The sequence below is a fragment of the Pteropus alecto genome, unplaced genomic scaffold, assembly GCF_000325575.1.
Source record: "Pteropus alecto unplaced genomic scaffold, ASM32557v1 scaffold22, whole genome shotgun sequence".
In the NCBI taxonomy this organism is placed as follows: domain Eukaryota; kingdom Metazoa; phylum Chordata; class Mammalia; order Chiroptera; family Pteropodidae; genus Pteropus; species Pteropus alecto.
Genome location: NW_006434839.1, coordinates 3,223,250 through 3,237,910, shown reverse-complemented (window position 1 = coordinate 3,237,910; position 14,661 = coordinate 3,223,250). Strand labels below are relative to the sequence as shown.

At 37.2% G+C, this 14,661-nt stretch overlaps 1 protein-coding gene across 2 annotated transcripts in view; it reads right to left on the bottom strand.

Annotated features, from left to right (window-relative positions):
- Positions 1–1,380: 1,380 nt before the first annotated feature.
- SVOPL (SVOP like) overlaps positions 1,381–14,661 on the bottom strand; it is a 62,663-nt gene continuing 49,382 nt past the window's right edge. Inside the window, exons 15-16 of one of the 2 annotated variants that reach the window (XM_006910486.3) lie at positions 11,160–11,273; positions 1,381–8,549 (exon numbers count right to left, since the gene is read on the bottom strand). In XM_006910486.3, the coding sequence (XP_006910548.1) occupies positions 8,538–8,549; positions 11,160–11,273 (126 nt within the window). In that variant the 3' untranslated portion in view covers positions 1,381–8,537. Of the gene's footprint in view, positions 8,550–8,600; positions 11,274–14,661 lie in introns of those variants that run through there. The other variant, XM_025045967.1, reaches the window with a different exon arrangement.

The window sequence follows — 14,661 nt, the reverse complement described above, 5'->3', positions numbered from 1 at the left end:
TCCTACCATTTATTTGTATCTTCAGTTTTTTTCTTCAGTGTAATAATTTTCTGAGTACAGGTCTTTTACCTCCTTGGTTAAATTTATTTTTTTTTTTTTGATGCAATTGTAAGTACTATTGTTTTCTTAATTTCTTTTTTTGATAGTTCATTATTGGTATATAAAAATACAACTGATTTCCAAATATTAATTTTGTATACTGCTACTTAATTCATTTATCACTTCTAATAGTTTTTTGTTTGGACTCTTTAGGGTTATCTGTATATATCACCTGCAAATAATGACAGTTTTACCTCTTTCCAATTTGGATGCCTTTTTTTTTTTTCTTCTTGTGAGATTGCTGTGGCTAGGACTTCCAATACTATGTTGAATAAAAATAGTGAAGGTGGACATTTTTCTTATTCCTGATCTTAAGGAAAATGCTTTTAGCTTTTAGCCATTGAGTATGTTAGCTGTAGGTTCGTTGTATATAGCCTTTATTATGTGGAGGTTTGTTGCCACTATTCCCACTTAAAGAGTTTTTATCATAAATGGATGCTGTATTTTCTCAAATGCTTTTTCCGCACTTATTGACGTGATCATATGATTTTTCTTCATTCATTTTGTTTATGGACTGCATGACTTTAGTTGATTTGTGGATATTGACCAGCCTTACATCCCAGGAATAAATCCTATTTGATCCTGATGTATGATCTTTTTAGTGTATTTCTGAATTTGGATTGCTAACATTTTGTTGAAGTGTTTTTGCATCTATTCATTGGAGATATTAGCCAATCTTTTTTTTTTTTTTTTTTTGGAGTGTCTGTTTTTGGTATCAGAGTAATGCTGGTCTTGTAAAGTTTGGGACCTGTCCTTCAATTTTTTTGGAATAGTTTGAGAAATATAGGTATTAATTCTTCTTTGAATGTTTGGTGAACTTGATCTGTGAAGCCATCTGATTGGTTCAGGGCTTTTATTTATTGGGAATTTTTTGATTACTGAATTCAATTCGTTAGTATTATCAGTCTGGTCATATTTTCTGTTTTTTCCTAATTCATCCTTGGAAGATTGTACATTTCTAGAAATTTATCTCTTTCTTCCAGGTGGTACAATTTGTTGGCATATAATTGTTCATTGTATTTTCTTATGATCATTTGTATTTCTATGGTGTGGTTGCCACTTCTCATTATTTCTGATTTTATTTATTTGGGCCCTCTTTTTCTTGATGAATATGGCTAAAAGTTTGTCAGTTTTGTTTATATTTTCAAAAAACCAGCTCTTTAATTGACCGTTTCTATTTTTTTTAACTATTTGATTTCCACTCTAATCTTTATTATTTCCTTCCTTTGGGCTTTGTTTATTCTTTTTCTAGTTCCTTTAGGTGTATAGTTAGATTGTTTATGTGAGATTTTTATTGTTTCTTGATAGACCTATGCTGCTATAAATTTCCCTCTTAGAACTGCTTTAGCTGTATCCCACAGATTTTGGTTCACTTTCATTTTTCTCCAAATATCTTTTTATTTCTTCTTTGATCTTATATTAACCCATTCACTGTTTAGTATCGTGTTACTTAGCCTCCAAGTGTTTGTGTGTTTTTCAGTTTTCTTGTAATTGATTTTTACTTTCATACCATTATGATTAAACAGTATGCTTGATATGATTTGAGTCTTCTTAAATTTATCAAGAATTGTTTTCTTGTGGCCTAACATGTGGCCTATTCTGGAAAACGTTCAATGTGCACTTGAGAAGAATGTATATTATGCTGCATTGGGATGAAATGTCTTAAAAATATCAATTAAATCCATCTGTCTAATGTGTCATTTAAGGCCACTGTTTCCTTGTTGATTTTCTGTCTGGATGATCTATCCATTGACGTCAATTGGGTGTTAAAGTCTCCTACTATTGTGTTACTGTCAGTCTTTCCCTCCATGTCCATCAATATTTTTTATACACTTTTATATATTTAGTTGCTCTTACGTTAGGTGTGTAGATATTTACAAGAGTTGTATCCTATTGGATTGATCCCTTTATTATTATGAAATGTACTTGTCTCTTGCTACAGCCTTTGTTTTAAAGTGTGTTTTGTCTGATACAAGTATTGCTTCTCCAGTTTCTTTACATCTCCATTTGCGAGATATATCTTTTTCTATTTTGTTTTCTGGTAGCTCGGTGTCTCCATTTCTTTGCCCTTGTATTTCGATTATTTTAGTTTCACGGTGTTCTATGACTTTTCCCTCTTTCCTCTCTTTTTGTTATGTGTCTCAGTTCTGGATTTTTGGTGTGTGGTTACCATTAAGTTTATGTAAAAGAAAGTTTTATATATATAGTAGTCCTTTTTCTTCTGCATGTGTCTTAACTCCTTTCCCCTTTGCAAATGCAGATAGTTAGCCCCTCCCCTGTTGTTTTTGTTGTCTTAAATTATCCGTATTTATTCTGAGTTCATTCTTAAGTTGTTGCAGCTATTGTCTTCTTTTTTCTTAAATGTTTCTAATCGCTTTTAACTGTTGTGTAATATTTAAGCATATAATATCCTATTCTGAATAACAGTTACAGCTTCCTGCTTCTGATAGTCATCTTACTCACAGGTTTGTAGCTTTTTCTCTTTTTGTTTTGTGTAGATTATTCCTCTTCAGTATTTACTGTAATGCATTTCCACTGTGGTGGAAATTCCCTCAGCTTATTCCTGGCCACCTTGAGAATTCTTTGTCATTAACTTTAGACAGTTTTAATATAATGTGCCTTGGAGAAGGCCTTTGTGGATTGAGATAAATGTTCTGTTTGCTTCTTGGATTCAAAGATCTAGTTCTTTCCATAGGTTTGGGAAGTTCTCGTCGACTGTTTGAGTAGGCTGTCTTCCCTTCTGGTTCCCCTGTGAGGCAAATGTTGGTACACTTGATGTTGTCCCAAAGGTCCCTTAAACTAGTCTCATGTTCCTGTTGTTTTTCACTATCTTGTGTTGCAGATTGCTGATTCAGTCTTCTGCTTTATCTAATCAGTTGTTTTCCTGTGATATATTCATTTATTTTATGGTATTTATTTCTGACTGGTTCTTTTTTATGGTTTATATCTCTCTGGCAGTTATCACTGAGTTCATCTATTTTTAAGTTCATTGAGCTTCCTTATAACCAGTATTTTGAATTCCATATCTGGTAAACTGCCCCTTTCTGGAGAGTGCCACCCTGACCCCACCCCTCCAGCCCCTTCAGTTCCTCTCCTTATGTCCCTGGCACTTTTTGAGCTGCTGCCCCCACGGTGGAGCCCAGAGTGAGTCCATGCACAGCAAGAGAAATATCTGGGAGTGCAGCAGCCCTCCCTCTCAGCCGGACACAATCCTTGCTGGTTTTCACAGCCAAATGTTGAGGATTCCTCTCTTGGGCACTGGTGCCTCAGGCTGGGGAGCTGGGTGTAGGGTTAGGAAACCTCCCTCCTTGTTTACATAGGACAGAGATAACCCTCCCGATTTTTACTTGCTACACCATGTATATGTGACCCAACCATTTCACTCCTCCACTCCTCCTACTAGCCTCATCATGGCTGCTGCTTTATATCCTTATAGGACTTTTGATCAGCTAGTCCTTGGGTTACTCTATAATTTAGTTGTAATTTTGATGTCATGGGAGGAGGTGAGTATAACATTTACCTACTCCTGCATCTTGACTGGAAGTCAGCTTTGGGATTTTCAGTTATGATTTGTGGTGGGTTATCTAGCGAACCCTACAGGTGTAGCCAAGATTAAGATGTGTCTAATCTGTTAAAAAAGATTAAATCAAACAGGTGCTAAAAACAAACTTTATTTAACACTGAAGCAGGCAGTCTACTTTCCCAAGGAGTCCAGAGAGCTGTAACATGGGGCAAAAGGCAGGCAGCTTTTATATAGGGTAAAAAATAAAGAACAAGAAAATAAGTATAGAGCTGGCTTGGCAACTGGGGACTGGAGGGTTATAGTGTGTTTCTGGTCAAACAGAATTTACAGGAACAGGAGTTTTTTAAGTTTCGGTTTGCTGATGTACCCCAGGCAGGAGGGACTTTATCTTGGACCTGGAAATTTCAGTAGCGCTCCCTCTCCTTTTGGTCATACTCTTGACCAAGAGGTTTGATTTAAAAAAGAAAAAAGTCTTAGTGTGACCCTCAGTGTAATATTCAGAAGAGATGGTGTCAGGCCCATGTTCTTGGAGCTGATTATGCTCTTCAGTTCTTTTGTCATTCCAATTTGAGAAATGGTCAATTGGTTGGTCAGTGGCTGCCCACATGACTTGAAACTTTTGAAAGAATACAGCGTATTAGGTAGACGATAATCATTAGCAAAAGATAATGTCCATGGTTTGGAGTATGCTCCTGAGCCAGGGTTCCTATATTCCAAACTAACTAAAATCAAGTTAAGAAGTGATCCCAAAGAGAGAGATACTTCTGTAAGCCAATCGTCCTATTTGTTCATTTCATGCATCTGTATCTTCACTTTCTCAGAAGTGTTTAACCAGCAGCCTTTTTCCAGAGAAGTTAAGGCATTGGAAGTCAGGGAGAAGTGTGTGTGTTGGATTACCCTTCTTTGCAATGGCCTGAGGCTCATGAACAGTGGCATTATCTTGCCAGGCTAGGGGAAGGCAAAAGGTAGACAATAGGCAAAAGAATCATAAAGATCTTCATGGTGTAAAAATTGGGAAAAGGATGGTCAAAGAAGGAATGGAGAAATCATTCCTTGATCTGATGTCTTGGGAGGAAGCCATCTACCTCCATGATGGTTACTTCTCTTCCTAGTCAGATTTTTAGGTCTCTCTGTATTGTTTACCAAGGACCAGATGTCAGGTAGAGCCTTCTTCGGTTATAAAATATTCACCCACGGTTTGATACCTTGAAAGTAGGCAGTTCTGCTAGTGGTCAGAAGTACACAGTAGGGTCTTTTCCATGAATCTCATTTCAGAAGGATCAGAGTACAACAGTAACTCTATAAATGACAAAAGACTTAAAAATGTTCATAGTTAAAGGTCTCAAGAGAGTACATTATAATGGAATTAACAAGGAAATGTTTTCTGTGACATATTTTAAGATAACTGGAATTATAACATATTGGGATATACCACATTTTTAGGAATTTCATACAGTTTCTGGAACATTTAACCTATACCCATACAGATATACCGTAGGAAGCTTAAACATCATTTATTTGTGCTTCCTATATAATTTAACATATCAAGCTTAATGGGTTTAATATATCTCTTTTTACAGTTGACTGTTGAACAACATGGGTTTGAACTGCATGGATCCACTTATACACAGATATTTTTTCAATAAATATCAAATGTGTTTTCTCTAGGTTTATTTTAAGAATACAACATAATATACATAACATACAAGATATGTGTTCATCTGTTTTCGGTAAGATTTCTGGTCAACGGTAGGCTGTTAGTAAAGTTTTGGGGGGATCAAAAGTATACATAGATTTTTGACTGCACAGGGGCAGGGGTCAACTGTATGAGGAGAGAAAACACCTTGAACTAACAGATTTTGAGGGAATTTTGTCAAAAATATTCATCTAACCAATGTGACTGAAGCAAATTAGAGGATACATAGTCGATTTAAAAAACACCTTTTAGCTCTTTGAATATTGAGACTGGATTTTCTTAAGAAATCAAAAACCTGATAAAGACAACAGGAAGCACAGTAAATTATTTTGGTAAGACACAAAATCTTTGTTTTCCAGGCAGATTACTTAAATTGTAAATAAAGGCTTTTAAGAAAATGTTGCACCAGTACTTTTGATATTAAACTCATTTTTTTAAAAACTTAAATCCATTCTAATCTTAGCCAGCTTGACCACAGACATTCTACGACTTTTATATCCATTTGGTTTTTGTCTCATGTTTCCTCTTTGACCAGGCACTACAGACCAGGAGAGCTGACTTTGGTACAAATTCTCACTCTTCACCAGCTTCTGCTAATTTTCCCAGGAGCCCGTCTAAAGGCCGCAGAGTGAGTAGAGTTCAAAGGGTGTAGCTCTGACATCTAGTTTCTCCTTAGATATTTAGGGAATCACTGATAACATTACTGGAGGATGTCTCAGAGTCACTTTAACCCTGGGAAGGGCCCTCCTTTGAGATACGAGGGTTGAAGTTGTTATGGACTTGTTTCTAGTGTTCCAGTATTTTGATGACGGACCCCCTAGGAGGATGCAACGGTGGAGGCTCAAGTGTTGTCTTAGAGTTGTAAGGCCACTAGGTGGACTTTCATGGTCTCTTCTGAGTGGGAAGACAATTCAGGTAGAGTATTAGCGGACTGAGTCCTCAGTAAAGGACGCTAGAGGGCAGTAGGGGTCATATCAGTCTTATGGTCTTATTTTAGGTATTTCTTATGTCTTTAATTTTTCATTAGCCTTTTGCCATGAATCTGATGCTATTTTGGAATTTTGAAGCCTTTGGGGTCTTCTGCATACCAACTAATAGATAGTCCATTCTGGTTGCTGAGTTGGGAACCCTTACTTTCAAGTGCACTTCTTGAACTATCTTAGAACATTCTCCCATAAGGGCCATTGTAATTTTAGAGTGTTTTACTAAGATTTTGCCATTTTTATAGATACCTACAGCTTTCAGAATCACAGTACTGATACATAAACAGGTGCATCAGAAAGTGGAGCACTGTAATCTTTGAAGCTTGAGGATCCTATTTCTTTAGCTAAGCCTTAGGTTTCTTGGAGCAAGATCAGTTCTAAAGAGGGATATGCCACTGGTTTGGGACTATGTGGTGTTTTACAGTGTACCTCGTTGCATAGAATTTTTCTTGAGGTTGGCAGGTGACTTAGTGTCACTCTAATTTATCCTAGCACAGAAGACTTAGAGCCCTCACCACCTAAATCTAAGTTAAGTGCTTGACCCACGCCCACCAGTTTTTCAGCTTTGGCTGCTGAGATTCCTATTAGCAATAGATCAATTATTTCTTTCGTGGAAAGATGTCTTTAGTGCTAGATATCTTAAATGGCTTTTAATAGTCTGATTTAGTTTATGCTATGGACTTACCTCACGGCTCTATGAATTCTCTAACAGCTACCACTTGTTGTGGACTCCCAATATAGTTTTTAAGGACCCCTGAACCTGTCTGGGAACAGTATATTTTTTAAATAGTGTTTGGATTGGAGAGGTATACTCGGGAGTGAAGCTCAAATCCGAGAGTGACTTACCCACGGCCCTCGGTTTCGATGAGAGGAACAGTGAACTCAAAGGGTTCCTCACCTGTGTGTCTCATCCCGCAGGCCGTTAGCAGTCAGCTCTGGATCCCATCCTTGTTGCCAAGATCTGTTAAAAATGATTTTAAAAGTTTGTTTTTATCAACTAAATTGTCTTGATTTAACACTGAAGCAGGCAGTCTGCTTTTCCAGGGGTCCAGAGAACTGCAACATGGGAGAGAAAGATAAATAAGGAAGCAAGCACAGAGCTGGTTATGGTGCACTTTTGGTCAAGCAGAGCACGTACAGGGGCATTTAAGTTTCAGTTTGGTGATGTGGCACCCCAGGCAGGAATGGTTTTCGTCTTGGGCCTAGTATTTATTTCAACAAAACTATACCCAGTTGGCCAAATTCATCCTATGGCCTGCTTTCATGCAGCTTCAGAGCTAAGTTTTTTTTTTTTACATTTTTAAAGGCTTGTTCAGGCATGGGTGGAGGAGTGACATTATATGTAGTTCACAAAGCTTAGACTATTTACTGTCTGGCCCTTTAGAGAAAAGCCATCTGGGCCAGGAGTGATTTGCACCCTTATTGAAATAGGTATAAACTCTCTCATACACACAGTTTGCTAGTGTTGTGGTTGTAGTGAGTTCTTTTTTCCACTGCAGAATGGGGGTAAGAGCAGGTGAGCCCCACCTTGGGGTCCACAATAAGTCTTGGGTGTTTCCACAGGGTCCCTCACCTGGTACACTGTGGCGTTCACAGGCGTGAGGCCATGCCTGCAGTACTTGTTCAACAGAGGGCAAACAATTACAAGGGCTTGCTGCACTCTTAATTTTTTTTTTATCATATCATGGGAATCAAAGATTCCCCTGTAAATTAATGAAATTAGAGTAGAAACAATGCCAAGGAAAAAGTTCTCCCCAGCTTCTTGGTAATTATAAATAAGACTCATACTAATTTAAGCATATTGCATATTTTATGAATAAGCAATTTTCATTAATAAACTGTGGAGGCTATAATTTAAATAACTATGCTAATTTATATTGTGAATGTGATGACTGTTTTGAAAGCCTTAATGTTACCACCCCAAATTCTTGTTTTAGCTACAAAATTTCAGTCTAATCATTCATTTAAAGATTAACAGAATTGATGTCAAGGAAGAAAAGCCACCTTTCTCCTACCTGTCTTACATACCTTTCCAATCTTAAAGTATATTTTACAAAAGTTCTCTAACATTGGCTCTTAGGAAGAGATCAGTATGCAGTTAACCCACCTTATCCTTGTGTGCCTTAATTACCAAGTAGCATACAGAGATAAAACCAGATTTTTAAAAATATGCCACAGCTCTTTATGAAGATAAAATGCAATTTTTCTTCTCTGGTAAACATCGGCTTGCAGGTTTTCATTTAATTTGCTGGAAAAAGAAAGAATAGATTAATACATTTATTTTAAAAAGTCTGATTCACAGCTGTCTGGCACTAGAAACTCGTAATGGACAGCTCATTAATCATTAATAAACTTGTAAGGAATTTACCTTTGTGTACCTGACAATGCAATGATAGCTTTATAATTCAGTTATTCTAGTGTAATGTAGACATCATTCAGGAAACAATCACATAAATAACCTCTTAAGTTTATCAGGTTGTTCCCTAAAGAATCCACCAAAAAATAGAATAAAAGAATTTGGTAAAGTAGCCGGATACAAAATTAATATACAGAAATCTGTCATGTCCCTGTACACTAAACAGTCAGGAGAGATGAAGAAAACAGTCCCATTCACAATTGCATCAAAAAGAATAAAATACCTAGGAATAACCTTAAATCAAAGAGGACACAAATAAATGAAAGGACATACTGTGCTCATGGATAGGAAGGATTAGTATTGTTAAAATGACCATATTACCCAGAGCAATTTATAGTCTCAGTGCAATACTCATCAAAATACCAATGTCAGAACTAGAACAAATAACCCTAAAATTTATATGGAACCACAAAAGACCTCACATAGCCAAAACAGTCTTGAAAAAGAACAAAGTTGGAGGTATCACGCTCCCTGAATCTCACACTATACTGCAAAGCTTTAGTAATCAAGATGGCACGGTACTGGCACAAAAACAGACACAGAGAGAGCCAGAAACCCTCACCTATATGGTCAACTAATCTATGAAAAGAGGTAAAAAAGTACACTGGAGTAACGACAGTCTCTTCAGTGGTGCTTGGAAAACTACACCACTCTTAAACCATATACAAAAATAAACTCAAAATGGGTTAAAGACAAATGTCGGGCCTGAAACCATAAAACTCCTAGAAGTAAACTATCTGACACCCGTCTGAATAAAATGAGTTTCGTAGAGTAATTCTAAAAGAATCACCACTATTAAACTATTAACCAGGTTGGCTCATCCAAATCATTGGGAGGCTGTGTCTACGTTGTTGGAAGGAACTTAAAGTTTTTTGTCATGTTTTAAACATTTCTAGAAGCCTTATAGTTTCAGTCACTAGATAGGTTCATACATTAAGTGCTCACACTCTTAAGATTTGCCCAATGACATACTATATAGCCATTGAGATACACACTCTTAAGATTTGCCCAATGACATACTATATAGCCATTGAGTGGCAGCGCTGACAAGGACTTTGTGCCCACACAATTGCATTTATTTAACATACATGTTAAAGTTGTAAGGAAATTATATTTAAAACGCCTATAAATAGGCATGTCAAATTATTTCGCCACAATGCTAAAACCAAGTCCCGGTCAACAGAAAGAACGGTCCCTTTTAATTGAATATGACTTGACTTGGACACCTACAGGGCACATTATAATCTGTTTCCTTTTATATGTACTGCTACTAAATAAGCATGGGAGATTGGCATAAGATTAAGCACCACTTAATTTTGCAATCTGATTTAAATTCCAGTTCACTACATACTAGCATGTTCCATTATACAGGTTCCTCAACTTTGCCTTAGTTTCCTCATTTGTACGAAGGGTGTGCCAATCCCTTTATATAATATTAAAAGGAATCGTATGAATCATCTGGTTCAGTCTCTGCCTTTAGGCATTCCATGAATGGATCACCTTTCCAAGTATGGAATCTAAACAAATCCCTAAATTCGTAATTACATGAGAGGTTATCCAATCTGTGATTAAAATGCACATTATTTTAAAGATAAGCTAGGATTTTTAAAAAATAGAATAGCACATTTTGGATCTGAGAAAAAAAATCAAGACTGGTTTGTTTTTTTTTCCTTTACTCAGTAGTGCCTTCCTTACAGCGACTTAGAGTAAAATGCATCTGTACCAACATCAATACCAGTGTGTCTATGGTTTACCATGAATAGGATATGGGACAGAGGGCAAGTCATATTCAGCCAAGAAGCATCATGACTCTCCACAGCCTCATTTAGAGGTAGCAGCTTGAAACCAACCAAACTATACCTAACCCTAACTGCTCTCCCCCGCCCCCATGCACACACGTACACACCCTTACATACCAGCAGCAAGCTTTTAGTTTAAGACAGGAAAACTTCAGTGATAAGGGTGTAACTAGAAGAGGCCTCGTCTTCTACATCTTTGCTCCTAGGAGCATACCTTACACTTTGGGGTCCTTCTTTTTTTCTATACTTTGCAAAACAGTAAGCAGTCAGTGTCTGCAGACTGACAGCTGGTACAGCACTGAAGCCACCAGTATCCGCGGCAGTGCTCACATCCAGATGGAAAAGTGGGAAGGGTAGAATGCTGAGGCCTCTGTCATTAACTCTAGTCTCCTTATCAAGTTACAACTTTAACAGGAAGCAGAGGATTGAAATAGGTAATTGGTTACTTTAATTTTGGTGCTGCTCAAAGTTCATGCGGGAAAATGGATACCCCTAGTTTTTCTGTTGGAACACACTAAACGGACATTAGCACACACTTGAATATCATGTCTGCTTAAAAGGATTTCTGTACTCTCCCCGAGTTCATTTCCTTTGTTCAAAAGGTGGTAGTTGAGAATACTTAAGAGATCTCTACATCACTTACCTGTAGGGCCCGTCCTTTGGTCTCAATGGGAAGAGTGAATGCAGAAATGGCACATATGACACAGACAGATGAGAAAAGACACAGGGCCCCCAGCAATGATGTGCTCATGAGAACCTGCAAGTCACAAAGAATGACAATTTATTGTATCCCTTTCACTTCTAAACTGATCCTTTTGTCAAAGGGAAAATAAGGATTCACCACACCAAATCCATAAATGAAGATGCTTTGCAGCCACTCTGTAAACTGTGCATTCTCGACATCTTAGATCTATTTTGTATTTGGGCCAGGCTGCCGTAGGCATGTTGTGGGATTCCTCCATGAATTGGGACTGGTATTACCATGTGCTGGCCACCTGAGGCATCTGTCTGCACACACCCCCTCGGGCATCTCCAGAGTAATGGGGAAGATGGGAGGTCTGCCTGTTTTCCCACCCCCTCTCATACCAGTTCAGCTTAACTTCAGACCCTCTTATTTCATGCAATACCGTCTCTGCCAAACATCCATTTTCCCTCTTCAGTGCTGATAAGATGAACCAGGAGAAAGTTTTTTTGGAAGCGACGTACTAAGAGTCTCTGAAAAGATAACGTGCTCGTCTATTCATTATCTTCATGTGTAACAATCAAAACTTTCTGTTCGATGACCATTTTTCCACAGTAAGAATAGATTTCTGCCACACTGTATACATGGATCTTCTCACCCTAATAATGGCTAGTTCAGACACTCCATCTCACATGTGAGTTTCCCCAGGACTGCGTCCAAAGTTAGCGAAAAGCCAGGCTCTTGGTAGTTGTCAACTGACCTCACAAAAATGGTTAACTGAAGTGGTTAAGGAACAACAGTATTCTAGAGTTACAGAATACTGCAGTTTGGAGAGGCCTAGAAACCATCTGGTCTAGGCCAACCTCCTCACTTTACAGATGAGCCTAGAGTCAGAGCGAAGTGACTACTTGTCCAAAGTCACATACAGGTCCCTGACACACAGTGTAGTACTTTCACCACCACTTAGGTTCCCTAAGATACAATATTGAAAGTCCATCCTTGTGTAGGGCCTACTGTCTTCCAGAACAGTAGATAATTCCACTTGTCCACTTGTCATGCAAGAGAACCCATGACATTAGCATCGTTAACTATTTTATAGTTGACCAGCAAATAATAGGTACTATATTCTGATTTTATTTCTCAAAATAAGTTTTCCCCCAACAGGAGTTTGTATAAATATATAACTCTAAACATACACGTTTATATGTGTGGATGGATAGATTGATGAGAGAAAACGTTCAGAAAAGGGTGTAAACCCAAAGAGACTAGGCAGCCAGAATCGTGACCAAATCATGCCATAGTTAGGCATGTGTCTAAATTCTGCCATTGCTACCACTCTGTTACTGGACACCAAAATTCTCGCCACCACCAAAATGAATTCTAACTAGCTCTAGCTCACATCCTTTGCACCAGGTTCAAAGTCCTAGGTCATGTGGAACCCTGATGGGTTGAGTTTAGCACATAAACTGTTCCACCAGCTAGGATCGGGGAGAACAACTGCTTTGTCTTTTTGGCTCCCTAGCGGCGTATAGGGTTCTGCTTCTTAAGACTCCAACAATCCAGTAAGTGTTACTGGATATTCTTCAAATAAACTCCTTTCTACCTAAGACAACCAAAGTCAATTTATATAGTTTACAAGCAAGAATTCTGAATAACACCTGATTATAAAAATAATCCAGGAAGTGTGTTAAAATGCAAATTTCCAGGCCTCACTCCAGATACACTGTATCAAAAAGAAAAGATACCCGATTATCTCTACTTCTAAAAATTAGCCCAGACCTAGGACAAAGACGGATATTGCATATTAATAAAATGTTCTGTTCAACACAACAATCATAAAGGTTTATGTATCAAACAAAAGAGCTTCAAAATACATTTAGTAAAAATTGAAAGGAGAAATCCACATAGTTGGAGACTTCAGTACCCCTCTCTCAACAATTGATACAACTACTAGATACAAAATCATCAGGAATATAGAAAAACTATATGATACCATCAACCAACAGAATCTGACACTGATAGAACACACCACTCAACAACAGGACACAGTCTTTTTTTCTTGCCCACTGAACATTTACCAAGGTAGACCATGTTCTGGGCCATAAGATGAACCTTGAGAGATTTTTAAAGAGTTAAAATTGTAGACTAGATTCTCTGACTAAAATGGTATCAAGCTAGAAATAACAAAAAGATAACAGCAAAATCTCCAAAAACTTAAACAATCGATGAGACAAGGAAGTCTCAAAACTAAATACATTGAATGTGATGAAAATACAACAATGTTAAATTTGTAGGACACAGCTAATGGGCAACAACAACAAAAAAAAAATAGGAAGAACTTAAGAAATGTATAAGACATGAAGAAAGTTGTAAATATTGAAGGACATGAAAATTTGAACAAATTTACTTCTTAGATGGAAATTGCAGTATTTTTTTTTTATTTTAAAGTATAGTTCTTGCCAAAGTAATATGTAATTCTAATAGCTTCTCAAAGTCCCAGTAGGATTTTTGAATCGATTTGGGAGAAAAATCTATTCTAAAATTAATTTGAAAAAAAATGTAGGAAAAAAGAGGAAACTTCTGAAAACGTGGGGGTGGAGAGGTTATTAGCCAGAGGTTATTAGCCTAAAAGGCATTAAACAAAGTTCTAGTCATTAACAATGTGATATCGGTGCCAAAATAGGTGAGTAAAACAATGGGTCACAAAACAGATCCAAGTATCTATGGAAATCTGATTTATTATAATATGAGCATGGCAAATCAGTTGAGAGGGGCCAGACAAAAGGATGATTAATGGCCCACGAACAACCAGCTAGACATTGTTTTGTTGCTTTTTAAAGCTGGATCTTACCTCCGGCCTTAACTGTAAGTTAGATGAAACATTAAAAGCCTTTGAACTTTCAGTGCTTTAGAAATATGGATGAACAAGTGATGAAGGCCATTAAGAGTGACACAAAACTCCTTGAATGAAAATAATTGGTAAATTGCGTAAAAGTTTTAAAATATGTATGCCAAAAATTTTGATAGTAAAATCAAAAAGCAAACCACAAGGAAGAAAATATTTGTAGAATAATGGCTGATGGTCTATAGAAAGATTGCAAATCACATAAATAATTTACCAAAAACACATAGAAATGAATAATAAATGAAAGATGCTCAGCCTGACCAAAATGGACAAACTGCAAATTAAGAAAATTGTCCACCATATCAAAAAAGATTTAAAAGACACGGTTACTATCCAGTTTGATGATGAAAAGAAACAAGATGCTTCTTTAAGAATGTGTTAATATGTTACATCGGGGAGTATACAATTTTTTAAAAAATAGACAATTGGACGAGATTCATCATAACTTAAAATACGTACACCCTTTGACCTAAAAATTACACATGCTCTTTGAAATTCTGCTGTTCCCTCAGACAGCAGTCTGTAGTCACTCTCACATGTCCCTGCTCTTGTAGAGAT